The sequence below is a fragment of the Podarcis gaigeae genome (genome assembly GCF_964106915.1).
Source record: "Podarcis gaigeae genome assembly, chromosome: 11".
Lineage (NCBI taxonomy): Eukaryota > Metazoa > Chordata > Lepidosauria > Squamata > Lacertidae > Podarcis > Podarcis gaigeae.
Window position 1 is genome coordinate 6,512,068 of NC_139687.1, and position 14,841 is coordinate 6,526,908.

The 14,841-nt window shown below is 43.2% G+C and overlaps 1 protein-coding gene across 4 annotated transcripts in view; it reads right to left on the reverse strand.

Moving 5' to 3' along the window:
- Window positions 1–14,841, reverse strand: part of KIF27 (kinesin family member 27) — a 40,871-nt gene that overhangs the window by 5,304 nt on the left and 20,726 nt on the right. For all 4 annotated transcript variants that reach the window (XM_083701892.1, XM_083701890.1, XM_083701891.1 and 1 more), the window contains exons 9-16: window positions 10,341–10,496; window positions 9,523–9,728; window positions 8,631–8,828; window positions 7,605–7,712; window positions 5,259–5,435; window positions 3,427–3,642; window positions 1,850–2,056; window positions 294–492 (exon numbers count right to left, since the gene is read on the reverse strand). In XM_083701892.1, the coding sequence (XP_083558018.1) occupies window positions 294–492; window positions 1,850–2,056; window positions 3,427–3,642; window positions 5,259–5,435; window positions 7,605–7,712; window positions 8,631–8,828; window positions 9,523–9,728; window positions 10,341–10,496 (1,467 nt within the window). The remainder of the gene's footprint in view (window positions 1–293; window positions 493–1,849; window positions 2,057–3,426; window positions 3,643–5,258; window positions 5,436–7,604; window positions 7,713–8,630; window positions 8,829–9,522; window positions 9,729–10,340; window positions 10,497–14,841) is intronic.

Consider the following 14,841-nt stretch of genomic DNA (forward strand, 5'->3'; position numbering starts at 1 on the left):
AACCGCCGACCTTTCGATCGACAAGTCCTAGGCGCTGAGGCTTTAACCCACAGCGCCACCTGCGTCCCGATAATGGAATACTTGAAATGAAATTTGTAATTTCATACCACTGTAAAATATACAAATCTTACATGTTATATGAACGTTTCTGATGGAATTACACTTTTAGTAGCGACTAGATATAATTTCAAAATTAGGAACAGTAGAAGAATCCTGTTGGATCAGACTGACATCCTGCTTCCCACGATCATTATTAACCAGATGTTACTTCAAGGTTCTCAAAGCCAAAATACCTTTGCAATGAAGCAATATTAACTGCATCCTTTGCTCATGTTCTTTCTGTTGGAGGGTCAGACGCCTGTCACACTGAAGCATGAGATGCTCAAGTGCCGATTCAAGTTCTCTTACTACGTTCTCTTTTTCCGTTACCCTCATTCCCATTTCTTCTGCCTGAAGTTGCAATCTGCGTTCAGTCTCACGGAGACCGACAACCTAAAAAAGAAACAGCCTTTCCTTTTTCCAAATCAAAGCTTGCCTGGCCATGGAAATCAGGCAACCATACAAATAATGAAATATGGAGGTCATATTTGTAACGAGTCAAAGTATGAAAGAATATGATGCAAAGCTAATACATTACTGTACATCTTTCACCATTTATATAGTCTCACTAATAAGATATTTTGAGTCCCATATTTGAGTTGAAGGTCAATTGAATCATCCAATCCAAATGTCCCAGGAAACATATATAATTTATTAACTCCATCATAGATTCCACAACTGTCAAACTTCCAAAAAGAAAAAGAAAAAACCAGAAACAAAACATACTGGGCTTTATCTATGGCTATGCTACATGTTTTTTATCAAGAGGACAATATCCAATTAGTGATTCTCAGAGTGGACCTGCTTAAGTTAATAGATTTAAATGTGTGTACTCTGAGTATGGGGACGCAGGTGGCGCTGTGGGTTAAAGCCTCAGCGCCTAGGACTTGCCGATCGAAAGGTCGGCGGTTCGAATCCCTGCGGTGGGGTGCGCTCCCGCTGCTCAGTCCCAGCACCTGCCAACCTAGCAGTTCGAAAGCACCTCCGGGTGCAAGTAGATAAATAGGGACCGCTTACCAGCGGGAAGGTAAACGGCGTTTCCGTGTGTGGCTCTGGCTCGCCAGATGCAGCTTTGTCACGCTGGCCACGTGACCCGGAAGTGTCTCCGGACAGCGCTGGCCCCTGGCCTCTTAAGTGAGATGGGCGCACAACCCCGGAGTCTGTCAAGACTGGCCCGTACGGGCAGGGGTACCTTTACCTTTACCTTTACCTTTACTCTGAGTATGACACAATGGATATCACTCACTTTGCAAGGTAATCCTTTATGATGGAATGGGGAACCTTTTCTTCTGTCAAAGGCTACATTGCCTCAGAGATAATCTGTTGGGGGCCACAGCCGGTAGTGGTTAGGGCCAGAGTTCACGGTCGCATTTCTTTTGTCTGACATCCCTATTTCTCACCCTTGCTCACAGTGGGCTGCCAGGACAGGGCAACATCACTCTTGCCTGAGCTTTTACCTGATCGCTTGCAGAGGTCTTCCCCTCTTTCCCCTTCCACCCTCAATTGCTTTCTCACTACCACACTTTTCTTCTTCTGGGTTCCTACCACCATAAAATGAAAAGAGAACAAGGGCTGCACGTCCCTACCTATGCTTCAGAATATACAGTGTGTATGAAATACACCCTATTCAGAATTAAATATCTTCACAACGATCACTAATTAGCAAAATAAAGTTCTCCATGAAGCCATTTTATGCCAACAGAAAAAATGTTCAGAATTTGCTCTGTTATAAATTGTTCAAACAACAAACCTTATTAAAATACTTTAAAAGAATTGCTCTCAGCTCTGTAGCAGACAAGGAAACCAACTTTCCCATCACATTGGCCTCACTCTGTGTGAGGATTTGAGATGAGGCTCTGATGGAGTCCTGATGATTCTGGATACTTTCATTCTTGTAAGCGATGGCAGCTTCTAAGGTTTCAATCCCTTCTTCAAGCTGAAATAAAACATGTTCCTCCTGGCAAGAGAGCAGAGATTATCAAATCGTTACGGTTCACAGCAGAAGGCTATTGGAAAAGTTTTGAAATATTATTAAAATCTGCCAACATTCAAAATACATTGCAAACAACATGCATATGACCATGTTTTCTAAATGGCATCTAGAAGATTTTGCAAATTTTTTAAAAGCAAAAAACACCGTCTTTTACATGGAAAAATACAGTATATAGTTTAAATTAAGCTGTGTAAAGGAATCCCCACTTCTTTGGCTCAGTTTAAAATTTTTACTTAGGATTCTGGGTGCAGGCTGTTGGGGAAGACTAATCCATTAATTGGTCCATTTTGCCACATGTGTGAGTGCCCCATGCAAGATTGTGTCCAGATCACAATGACTGCGCTGAAATCCACAGAGTAGCTGCATTGTCTTCCAGCATGCACACCCTCTAATGCTAGGGAAATATGCCCCTGCACCCTGATTGGCTAAAGGAAAATATAACCTTCTATATCCAGATCTTTTTGACCCGGATCTAGTGACCTTCAATCAGATGAAGGATCATGTATTGCAACAAAGCTACCGGTAGCTTTGTTATTTTGTTCTGTACTTTAATTCCCAAAAGTGTATTTACATGGTGAGCCTTCCTTAAGTGCCTTTTATTGGTAAAGTGTTCTTATTCTGTTGTTTGTAACCTCAATAAAATATTTCATTTACTCTTCGTGTGGCTTTTTAAGGTAAGCCTGGCTCTGAATCTGGTATATGGCTGCTTGGTCATACGCTACTGGACTTGGGGCTCAAAAGACAGTGGCCAGACTGTTGGGATTCACAAAGACAAGAGCCAAAAGAACCCAGAAACAACTTGGGCTTCCCCTGCCTCTACGTTTGGGGGCTTTAGAGGTGGTGGCAATAGTATTTGATAGGGTTGCTTTCCCCTGGGATATTTTGCAATATAATGAAAAATCCTTCACATGATTGTCAGCATGAAATAAGAGTTCTCTTACTGCCAACCTGTGGTCAAAAGCCCCAAATTATTTACATGTAGGAAAATCAGCCCAGAGATACAAGTGGTAATAGTATCTATTCCTCATGTAGGTTCACTTCAATGTCAGACTTCTAAAATTGTGCTTTTAAAGTACATCCTGGTGCTCTGAATGCTTCCTGAGAATTTAGTCTCATTGAGTTGAATGAACTTACTACAATATATGTATGCGCTGAATTCAGTGTTATTTAGATATGTATCCTCACAATTATTTTTTAAACTGTGTTTTGAAAAACTCTGGGATTCATTTCTGTTTTAGTATTTCCAAACACTAGCTCTTTAGCTACCATTAATATAAGAGAGTCATTCCGATTGGTTGATAATTGTGCTTAACTGAATGGAAAAGTTTACTTACTTCTGGTGACAACACTCGGCCATTCTTCAGTTTCTCATCCACACTATTCCTTCTGTTCAACAGCTGATCCCTTTCCTTTTGTAGAGCCTGAATCTCTCCCATAATCTTTTCTTGGTCATCAGTGCTGCTGCTCTGCAGCTGCATATTTTTGTCACACAACTCCTGATTCAGCATACTCAGACGAGTCGATAGTCTTAAGCTGTCTTTATTGAGGGCCTATAAAGCCACAAGTGAAAACAAAATCTATTTTAGGATAACCCCTCCCCGAAATAGAACATAAAAGCCACTTTATTAGAGAGTGTTTGATTACAAAACAATACAATGAATATGGTATATATCATGCCTATGGAAACTCTGCACTTGCAGAAGTTCTAGCAACTAACACACAAAGCCTTCCAAAGTTCACTGACAGTATAGGGTTGGATCCAGAGCTAATTGAATGTAACAGGGCTGGATTCCCATGGCTTCCCAAGGTCAGGGGACTGTGCTGGATGGGGCTGAGGGAGCGATCCCAGCAAGCTGAGCTCCTGCTTGTGGAAGCTGCCTCTGCTCCATTTTCCTTCCCTTCAACTTGTGCTGCAGAACTCCCTAATCAGAAGGGTGCAGCATCTTTGCAATACATTTGAGTTGCATTAAGGGTTTCTTAGAAAGCCATCACCTACTGAAAGGAGAGCACACCAGGGAAGAGAGGGAGGAAAGCAGGCAGGCAGGCAGACTTCCTCAGCTGGCTGTTCGGTGACAGATCCAGGGGGAAATTTCTGCAGGACTCTCTTTTCATTGCAAATAAAAAGAGGTGTGCATATATAGAGAGAGATGTGTGTGCATTGGTAAAGAAATACGTGCACACCTGCCCAGTTTGGGGGGAAATGATAACGGAGGGTGTGTATGTACTAAGTACATGCCTTCCCATCAAAGAGTGCCCAATTGTGTGGATGTGTGGTTTAGGAATTAGGCAGGAAATGTACAATGCCCTTGCACCAATGCACACATTGAAAACCGGATCTGAGCTAGCCATAATGTGAGATCTCACCCCGTATGGGCGTAGCCCAAATTTACAAAAAAAAAGGGAAGGGGAGAATTATGTTTATTTTGCCTGAACCTCAACCTCTTGACCATAGCAGCAGAGTGCTACCTGCTTTCACTAACACTATGTAGGGCAGGCAAACCCAACCTCGGCCCTCCAGATGATTTGGGTCTACAATTCCCATCATCCATGACCACTGGTCCTGTTAGCTAGGGATGATGGGAGTTGTAGTCCCAAAACATCTGGAGGGCCGAGGTTGGGGATGCCTGTAGGGGAATGGCAGGATGCTGCTGAGGGAAGAGGGGCTGGAGTCTGGGCCAGTGATCTGTGGGGAACTGTACCGGCCAGGAGGCAAGAGCTGGAGGCAGGGGAAGCTTCAGAGCAGTAAGTTGGAGCACAAAATAGGTCAGAAGAAGAGGAGCCAAACCCTGGCCAGGCAAGTGAAGTGGGTGCTTCACAACTGTCTCCTGCACTACTGTCTCCCAGAACCAGGAGATAATTGAAGTGGGAAGAGCAGAGGCAACTTCCACGCAGTCTTAGGCTGCATGCATGGCGCCTTTGGGGGAAAGATACATAAACTGATGGAGGTGAAGTGGCCTCTTGTTGCTGCAACTGCTCCATAGAGTGCAGACCTGGGAATAGCTGCCTACATGCAAGACTGGTGTGCATGAGCCATAGAAATGACTGTAAGTGGTCAACTTTGACAATAAAGAGTTATCTATCTGCCATGTGCATTTATTTTGCTGGGGAGCGTCCATGGCACCTCTTCAATTAGACAGCAGCAAGTATTATTACAAAAATAAGGCACCTGGCTGGATCTCAGTTTTTTAATTTCCAAATGGCTCTTCTCTTGTGTCAGCACTTCTTTCTTGGAAATGATAGCTTCTCTTCTCTTTAAATCTTCCTCCAAATTTTTTAACTCTTGCCGCTGATGCAAAACTTTCTCTAGCTCTTCATCCAGCCATTTCTTCTTCTCTTCTAATTTCTTTATCAAGGCAAGGAAGAAAACAGAGGAATCTTGTATATGTTCATAAATATATTCTCAGATACATGGTCTTCAACAAAGTCACTTTCCCCACATTAAAAAAAAACACAGCACAATCTCAGATTTCTTGGACAAGACCTAATACTGACATGTCTAGAAGGGGTGGAACTAAGACCAGATAGTTCTTCGGTTTCAGTTGACTAAGTACTGAACTGCCATCTAGATATTTAATTTAATGAAATAAACTGATAATCAATCAACTCTACACATTGGAAAACCTCGGTAAAAGGACAGTTTCATATGAAACAGACCAATTACAGACCAATTACAAAAAAACCCAAAACACTCAGTTGGATCCAGACTTACAATAGGGACATTATGACCGTATGGAGTCTCTTTCTAGAGGGTCATTCCATGCCAAATCACCTGATTTTAATACTCAACCATGCTCTCATGACTCAGATTTTCTTCAAAAAAAAATTATCTGTAGATACTTATCAGATAACCTCAAATAAATTATTAAAATTGGGCATGGATTTTTTTGAAAAATTCGATTTTTGCACGATTTAGGCTAATGCAATTTCTGCGCCTGTTTAGAAAAAAAAATCCTGTTTCACTTATTTTTCAACCGATTGGGCTTATTTTGGTATCAAAATAAAGCTAGTTGTCTTTTTCAAAATAAGGTATAAAAATGGGATTAAGTGCCACAGAAAAGGGTCACTGCCCATTCAAAGTGCATATTTGTAATTTTATTCCCGGTAGCTTTGATAAGCCATAGTGCGCAAAAAACTAACATGTGTATCATACTTTTGTTGTAGAACAAAAGTACATGGCTAACCATGTACTTGTTATGTTTTAAAAATAAGGAGGGTGTTTTTTGTGGTTATAAAATAAATAGATTTTGAGGTATTTTTTTACAATTTTTTTACTTTTTTTGGACAGGTTTAAGGGCTCTTTGAGCCTGAAATAACTCACACATTTGTGAGAATAGTTAAAATTGTACCCTCTTATGTTACAATGTCATCTGAAGTTATTTTAAAATTAAGTTTTATTGATTATTTAATAAAAACAAAATACCTCTCAGAGCCCTTGTTCATTTTTGTATGTAAAACACTTCTGCAATGATATGGTCAAAGCTATTTTGTTTCCCATACAGTGGTACCTTGGGTTAAGAACTTAATTCGTTCTGGAGGTCCATTCCTAACCTGAAACTGTTCTTAACCTGAAGCACCACTTTAGCTGCCACGCTGCCAGAGCATGATTTCTGTTCTCATCCTGAAGCAAAGTTCTTAACCCGAGGTACTATTTCTGGGTTAGCAGAGTCTGTAACCTGAAGCGTATGTAACCCGAGGTACCACTGTACATGTAATATGGTCAATGATGCTGTTTTGACCACTATATGCAATATGACCTTTCTGAATCAGCAAGAAAAAAATGTATGCCTTTAATTTTTGTACTTTAAAAATGTCTAACAAGTTTCTTATGAATGAAACCAAAGGATTTAGGCAATAAGTGTCAGACTCAAGGCGTGGAATGACCCTAGAGCAGCAGGAGTGGCAACCGTAAAAGGCACCCTTTACTATATCCCACCCTATTCTGTTGAAAAGGTATATATGGATGGCTCTGTGTTAACAGAGGAGGGGAGCATAAAACATTGATGCAGATTACTTTGTAAACATGCCCACCTGTACGTCCACACAGCACAAACAGCAACTTTTGTGTTAAGCAACATTATTGTCAGAAGGAATGCAAAGGAATGCACCTTTGCAAAATGTTATATATAAAAGCGCTCTGCAAAAAAAGAATCCTGCATATTTCAAGCCCTACATGCCAACATAGTCTCCATCTGTGTGGCTTGCAGGGTAGTGTACATGTTAAGAATTGCATCTCAAGCTTTTTAGTAATTGCTTAATTAACCAGAGGGTTTTTAATGGTACAGTTAAAAATTGGTTGGTTAAGCACGACAAATAACTGAAACACTGTATTATCTTGCTGTTGTTGCTTTCAATTAGAGAACCATTTTTTCCTTGTGAATTTCTATTTTCAAAAATTAAGTTAACAAGTTGCAGCCCTTGAGCTTTACAGTAGATCCTAGTAAAGGAAGATGCTTCTGCCTCAAAAATCAGTCAGTAGCATTTTAACTTGCCAACTTTACAAAATATTGCATACCTGCAGTTGCTGAGTGGTTTCAGATGAGTTTTTTCTCCTAAATGCAGCAATTTCTTCATCTTTTAGTTTTAGAATCTTTTCCTGCTGCTCTGTCTTTTGTTGGAGCTCCTGTAAGTAAAGAAAGAATCCTTTTTACACATTAGCTCAGTTTTTGAAAGGAAAACTAAAGTTTAGTTGTTATTCTATATATATATTTATTAAATTTATATCCTGCTTTTCCTCTCAAAGGAGCCCAGGGCGGAAATCAGACAAGCAATAAAATAATTAAAATATCCAAAAACAATTCCAGTACAGTTGCAGCTTGGGAAAGAAAAGGGCTGGTTTAAAGAGGAAGGTCTTTAGTGGGTGCTGAAAAGACAACATAGAGGTGGTACCAGTTTAATATTCAACAGAACACTAAAGGTCAAAATCCAATATTGTGTGGAATGGACCTCCTAATAAGATGGTATTTGCAGGAAACCCTCTCCTGCAGAGTGCAGTGGTTGACTGGGCAAATAAAGAACAGGACTACTCTTTAGATATCCTGGTCCCAAGCTGTACAGGACCTTCCACATCAGAACCAGCCCCTTGAACCTAGCCTGGTAGTTAATGTCTGTTATTTTAGTAACAGAAAGTATTTGTTACAGCACTGGGAGTTCTAACATATGAGTCTTGAAACAAACTGATGGGTTACAAGTATTTCAAAATAGAAATATCAGGAAAAGACGTGTATGTATCACTTCAGAATCTTCAGAGTTCTTTGGATGGAATAATCTTTATAAAGAACTCTGTAAGGCAGGTTTTTATTACTTCATATTCAGGGCGGGTGGGTGGTGATCCTGAGAGACAGCAATTTGCCTAGGTTACCTAGTGCATTCAGAGCCGGTGTGAAATTTGAACCAGGGATTACCTGGTTTACAAATGACACAAAAATCATCTTAGTACTGCATGATGTTCTACAGGAAAAGTGCCAAAGATATGTCTCACAGAAGGCTATGAAACCAGTATTACAGTTTTATGAGGACATGCAGAAATGAAATATCTTGCCTTTATCTGCAGTTGGCCCTGCTGAATTTCTGCCTCCAAGCTTTTCTTTTTTTCACTCTCCTCTTGCAATCTTTTCTGAAGCTGGACTTGTTGATTTTTCATGTGACTGACATTCTGCTCCAGTTCAGTTACACGTTTCTCATTCTGGGTGGACAGCGATGCCAGTTTCTTGGTGTCTTGCTGTTTTCTTTGCAAGTCCTAATGCAACATAGCCAGTTTAGTCCATATTGCTATACTGTATTGTAGTATTATTGTGTTGTTTATAATTGTAAAGTTGACCACTTTAATATGTTTAACTATGTGGCTTTTGTTAAGCCTCCTTGCAGAGTTGTTGTTTTTTAAGTAGAAAGGCAAGCTGTACAAAATACTTTAAAGAAAAACAGGTAGGCAGAACATAAACCAAGTTTTGCATGGGGTGGGGAGCAATGGGTACTGTGATGTATAAATATCATCAACCAAGGCGATGGGTATTTGCCTAGAAGCAGAATTTATTAACACTGCATATTCAAAAAAGTAGTTCATTGCCGGGGAAATCACTTGTGAATAGTTAAATTTGCATTGCTGGTTTTATATGGCACATACACCTGGCCTATACAAGAAATTACCTGGCTAATAAAACAAAATGCAGAATAGATGGGAATGTACTGCAAGTCTGAAAGAGATTTGTGGGTGGTACCAATACAGGAAGTGGTATAAATAGATGCTACCTAGTAATTCCAAACCAATGACTTCCTAATCAATGGCTCTGTTTCTAAGCCACCATGCTCTACCCAACCCTAAACTATTTATTTGAGAGAATACTATCATTAAGTTGATACAATGGAGTACATAAGATCCTACGCCAACTTGCCAATTAAGGAAATTGGGAAATTAGTTTCCCAACTACACATACCTGTACTTTTAGCTTTGCTGTATCCATCTTCTTTCTGAATTCTTTTTGTAACCTGGCTTTTTCAGCAATGTCTCGTAGTTCCTTGTTCTCTAGCTCTTGCAGTTGCTTTTGTGTTTCAGCTAAATCCATTTTGGCCTGCTCTGCTTCATGCTCAAGTTGTGTTACTTTCAGTGAATACTGCTTACTTACAGATTGGGCATCATTACCTTAAACATCCACAAATTAAAAGCAAAGGCATCATTTGTAACTTTTGACAACGTAGCAGCTCACTGCTCAAAAGGAACTTCTTCCCTTTTTTAAAAAAACCCCACAAACTTATTAATCTTTCTCTCTCTCTCTGTATAAACATATATATCACCACCCTTTCCTCCAAGTTGTGGTGGTGTCCTCCCCACCTACCACTTTATTAGACTGAAATGGACTTACTAACCCACGGACATGGGGCGAGGAGAGGAAGTTCTGTTGCATAAGTGGGACTCCTTGTGCATATGGATTATTTCCTTGAATAGAGTGCCAAGTTATCAATTCTGTGTTTTGGGACGTTTTGGGACATTTTGGCTCCCAAATACCAAAAACGTGGAAGTGAGTGTTCTGGTTTTTGAACTTTTTTGGAAGCCAAACATCCATTGTGGCTTCTGCTTAAGTGCAAGAAGCTCCTGCAACCAATCAGAAGTCTTGGTTGTCGAACATTTCAAAAGCTGAACGGGCTTCCGGAATGGATTACATTTGACAACCGAGGTTTGACTGTAACAGTAATTAAGGTATCATTTTTGACATGTTTCCAGTTTTATAAAATTCAGCTTGCAAAAGCCAGTTACCTGTTTTCACCAGCTCTTTAATAAGTTCTTCCTTCATTCTGATATTAAGGGCCAGTTCACTCATTTTTTGCTTAGCAGCAATAAGCTTTAGTTCTGAGTTCTTCAATTTCTGCCTATTCAGTATTTGACTTTTCTGAATACATTCAATATCAGCACCTCGGGGAAAAAGAATCATCTTTTAAAGAATGTACAGCTCATTTCAGAGCTTAAAGAGATTTTTAGCTACAAATCTGCTTTAGGACCCATGGAGCAAAAGTAGATTACACATTTATTAAGTAAAATTAATTTATATTTTTGAACAAGAGAGGACACTCAGATACCACCCACTTGTCAAAATAGTCTACAGAGGGTGAACCAACTCAGAATCCAGTCCTCCAGCCACATCCACTTCCCCACACCTGGTACAGACCTTGGTTAACAATTTGTACCACACTGGTTAATATGTTTGTGGTAGTATGTTGTGCTAGAACATGGTAAAAGGCACATCCAACGCCACTCGCATTTGAACATGAGCAATCAATGTTGTGAAGTAGATACTGCAATCCTTAAATGAAGGGTGGTATAGAAATTTACCCCTTCGTGGATCACTGCCTTGTTGTGGCGAAGGGGCTTGAATAACTCAGAGAAGCTATGAGCTATGCCGTGCAGGGCCACCCAAGACGGACAGGTCATAGCCGAGAGTTTAGACTAAATGTGATCCACCTGGAGAAGGAACTGGCAAACCACTCCAGTATTTTGCCAAGAAAACTCCATGGACATACATAAAAAAGGAGCTTTAATAATAATAATAATAATTTTTTATTTATACCTCGCCCTCCCCAGCCAAGGCCGGGCTCAGAGCGGCTTACAAGCAATAATAAAAACAAGATGAATGATTACAAACTTAAAAACAAAAATAAAACACAACAATTAAAATAATGGAACATTAAAATATTAAAATGTAGCCTCATCGCAGGAGGAGAAGGAAAAGAAGGGGGAAAAAGAGGGGGGGAGGGAGGGAATCAAACTGGCTCCAAGCCAAAGGCCAGGCGGAACAACTCTGTCTTACAGGCCCTGCGGAAAGAAATCAGATCATACAGGGCCCTGGTCTCATGAGGCAGAGCGTTCCACCAGGCCGGAGCCAGAGTTGAAAAGGCCCTGGCTCTGGTCGAAGCCAATCTAACTTCCTTAGGGCCCGGGACCACTAGGGTGTTGTTATTTATGGACCTTGAGGCTCTCCGTGGGGCATACCAGGAGAGGCGGTCCCGGAGGTACGAGGGTCCTAGGCCGTGAAGGGCTTTAAAGGTCAAAATCAGCACCTTAAATCTGACCCTGTACTCCACCGGGAGCCAGTGCAGCTTGAAAAGCACTGGGTGAATATGCTCCCATGGCAGAGACCCCGTGAGGAGCCTCGCTGCAGCATTCTGTACCCGCTGGAGTTTCTGGGACAGCTTCAAGGGCAGCCCCGCGTAGAGCGAATTACAGTAGTCAAGCCTGGAGATGACTGTCGCATGGATCACTGTGGCCAAGTCAGGGCGGGAAAGGTAAGGGACCAACTGCTTGATGCGGCGAAGGTGGAAAAATGTCGCCTTGGCTGTTGCTGTAACCTGCGCCTCCATGGAAAGGGAGGCGTCAAGGATTACACCCAAACTCTTAACGGAAGGCAATGGCACTAATTGGGCCCCTGCAAGAGAAGGGAGTTGGTCCCTCATCCCCATGCCATCCCGACCTAGCCATAGGACCTCTGTCTTCGAAGGATTTAGTTTCAATCGGCTCCCACGAAACCATCCAGCCACAGCTTCCAAGCATCTGGTCAATGTGTTTGGGGCCGAGTCGGTGTGGCCATCCATCAGCAGATAGAGCTGAGTGTCATCAGCATATTGGTGACAGCCCAGCCCAAAGCTCCGGATAATCTGGGCAAGGGGGCGCATAAAGATGTTAAAAAGCATCGGGGAGAGAATTGCGCCCTGCGGCACTCCACACACCAAGGAGTGGCGCGACGACATTTCCCTCCCTAGTGCCACCCTCTGTCCCCGACCAGAGATAAAAGAGCACAACCAGTTACGGGCTATGCCCTGTATCCCCACGTCTGCGAGGCGGTGGTCCAGAAGATCATGATCGACCATGTCAAAGGCTGCTGACAAATCTAAAAGGATCAGCAGTCCTGACCCGCCTCGATCCAGTTGTCTACGGAGATCGTCTGTTAAGGCAACCAGAGCCGTCTCCGTCCCAAAACCAGGACGGAAACCGGACTGAAATGGATCTAATGCCGATGTTTCCTCCAGAAACCTACCAAGCTGCTCAGCAACTGCTCTCTCAATTACCTTACCCAGGTATGGGAGATTTGAAACTGGGCGGTAATTGGATAGGTCTAAGGGATCTAATGAAGTTTTTTTTAAGAGTGGACACACCACTGCCTCCTTCAGTTCCCCTGGGAATGTCCCCGTGTCAAGGGACAAATTGATAATTTCAACCAGAGGGGTCCGCGCAACATCTGGACACTCCCTAATCAGCCAAGACGGGCACGGATCAAGGAGGCAGGTGGTGGGCCTACTAACTTGGAGGAATCTATCCACATCAGTAGGGAGTATCCGATCGAAATGGTCCAACACTGGACCTGAAGTCATTCGAGGGGCCTCCAGTTCAGTCAGTGTATCTAAATTGGCAGGGAGGTCACGGCGGAGCAATAGGACTTTATCCGCAAAAAAACTCGTGAATGCCTCACAGCTGTGAGTCGAATTTGTGCTTAAATTTGATTGTCCTCTTAAGGACGTTATTGACCTAATTATTCTAAAAAGTTGTGCCGGGCGAGAGCTAGCGGATGCAATGGAAGCTGCAAAGTAAGATTTCTTAGCAGCTTTCATAGCCATCTCATAGGCTTTCATAAGCGTCCTATAAGATGTTCTTGAGGCTCCGTCACGAGTCCGTCGCCATACTCGCTCTAGCCGTCTGAGATCCCGCTTCATTTTCCGGAGCTCCTCAGTAAACCAAGGGGCCCGGTTTCGACGGGGTCGCAGAGGGCGCTTAGGTGCGATCTCATCAATGGCTGCCAAGAGCCGGTTATTCCAGTCCTCAACAAGGTCATCTAATGAGTCGCCAGGAGGAGCAGGGTTCCGCAAGGCTTGTCGGAATCTATCAGGATCCATCAGTTTTCGCGGACGAGCCCAAATAGGTTCGCCACCCGAGCCAGGGAGGAGCGGGAAGTCAATCTTGGCTTTCAGAGCGTAGTGATCAGACCATGGCACTTCCACAGCAGGGAGCATGATCACATCTATGCCAGCCCCAAAGATCAGATCCAGCGTGTGGCCTGCTTGATGGGTAGGGCCCAAAACAACCTGGGAGAGCCCTAGTGTTGCCATGGAAGTCACTAGGTCCAGAGCCTGTGAGGAGGGAGCGGCATCGGCATGGACATTGAAGTCTCCCAAAACCAGTAGGTTTGGGAACTCCAAGGCCCAGCCTGCCACCACCTCCAGCAGGTCTGACAGGGTGGCTGCAGGTGTGCTGGGTGGTCGGTACACCAGCCAGACAGCCAAGCTCTCCTTGGTGCCCCACACGAGACCAACACATTCAATGCCGGAGATCGCCGGTGATGGCAGAGCTCTGAAAGAGCAATCCTCCCGGAATAACAATGCTACTCCTCCCCCCCCGACTCACAGTCCGCGATTGATGGAGGATAGAGAAACCTGGGGGTGTTATCTCATGTAGGGAGACTACTTCACCTTCCCGTACCCAGGTCTCCGTCACGCAAGCTTTGAGAAGAAAGTGAGAGTTTCCAAGGCATTCTCTGGTTCGTGGGGTCACGGACAGTCGAACACGACTAAGACGACTAAACAACAATAGAAATTTAATAAATAATAATATGATGGCAACTTCTATTCCTTTTTATGTATGTTTTCCTTTGTTTTGTAAAGATTACAATAGGTTAGCACCCTAGGGCAAATGTCAACACTCCCAAATTAATCTTACAGATCCTGATCAATGTTTCCACACTACAAGACCAATGCTACTCGTTGGACCCTAATGTCTGTCCCTAATAATTATTAGTAGAATGCATGATACATGAAAATGTTTTTGCATCATAGCATCTGTCAGGGGTTCAGAAGGAGAGACACAGGAGGGGGAGCAAATGGAGAGTGAGGAGGAGGAGTACGAGGGGGGCGCAGGCAGTGACAGTGGCCAGAGTTATTCCACAAGCCTCTCTAGCGAATCGGAGGACTCACAGAAGGGAGCGCCGGTGGCCAGAGCAAGGGAGATTCCAAGGGAGAAACCTCAAGAGGGAGGGGCCAGCGGGGAGTCCCTGAACAGCAGCTGGAGATCAGGGCCAGCGTCTCCACCAGAGCGCAGTGGGGAGGGGGAGTCCCAGGAGTCGGGACCAGTGTCCTCACCACCAGAGGGAGGAGAGGAGTCAGGTTTGGCAACACCCACATCAGGAAGCGGGGAAACGGTCAGAAGGAAAGTCACCGGCTGGGCGCGCGCGCCAAGTTCAAATGTACAGGAGCGCGGCACAGCGGGGAGCCCGGGA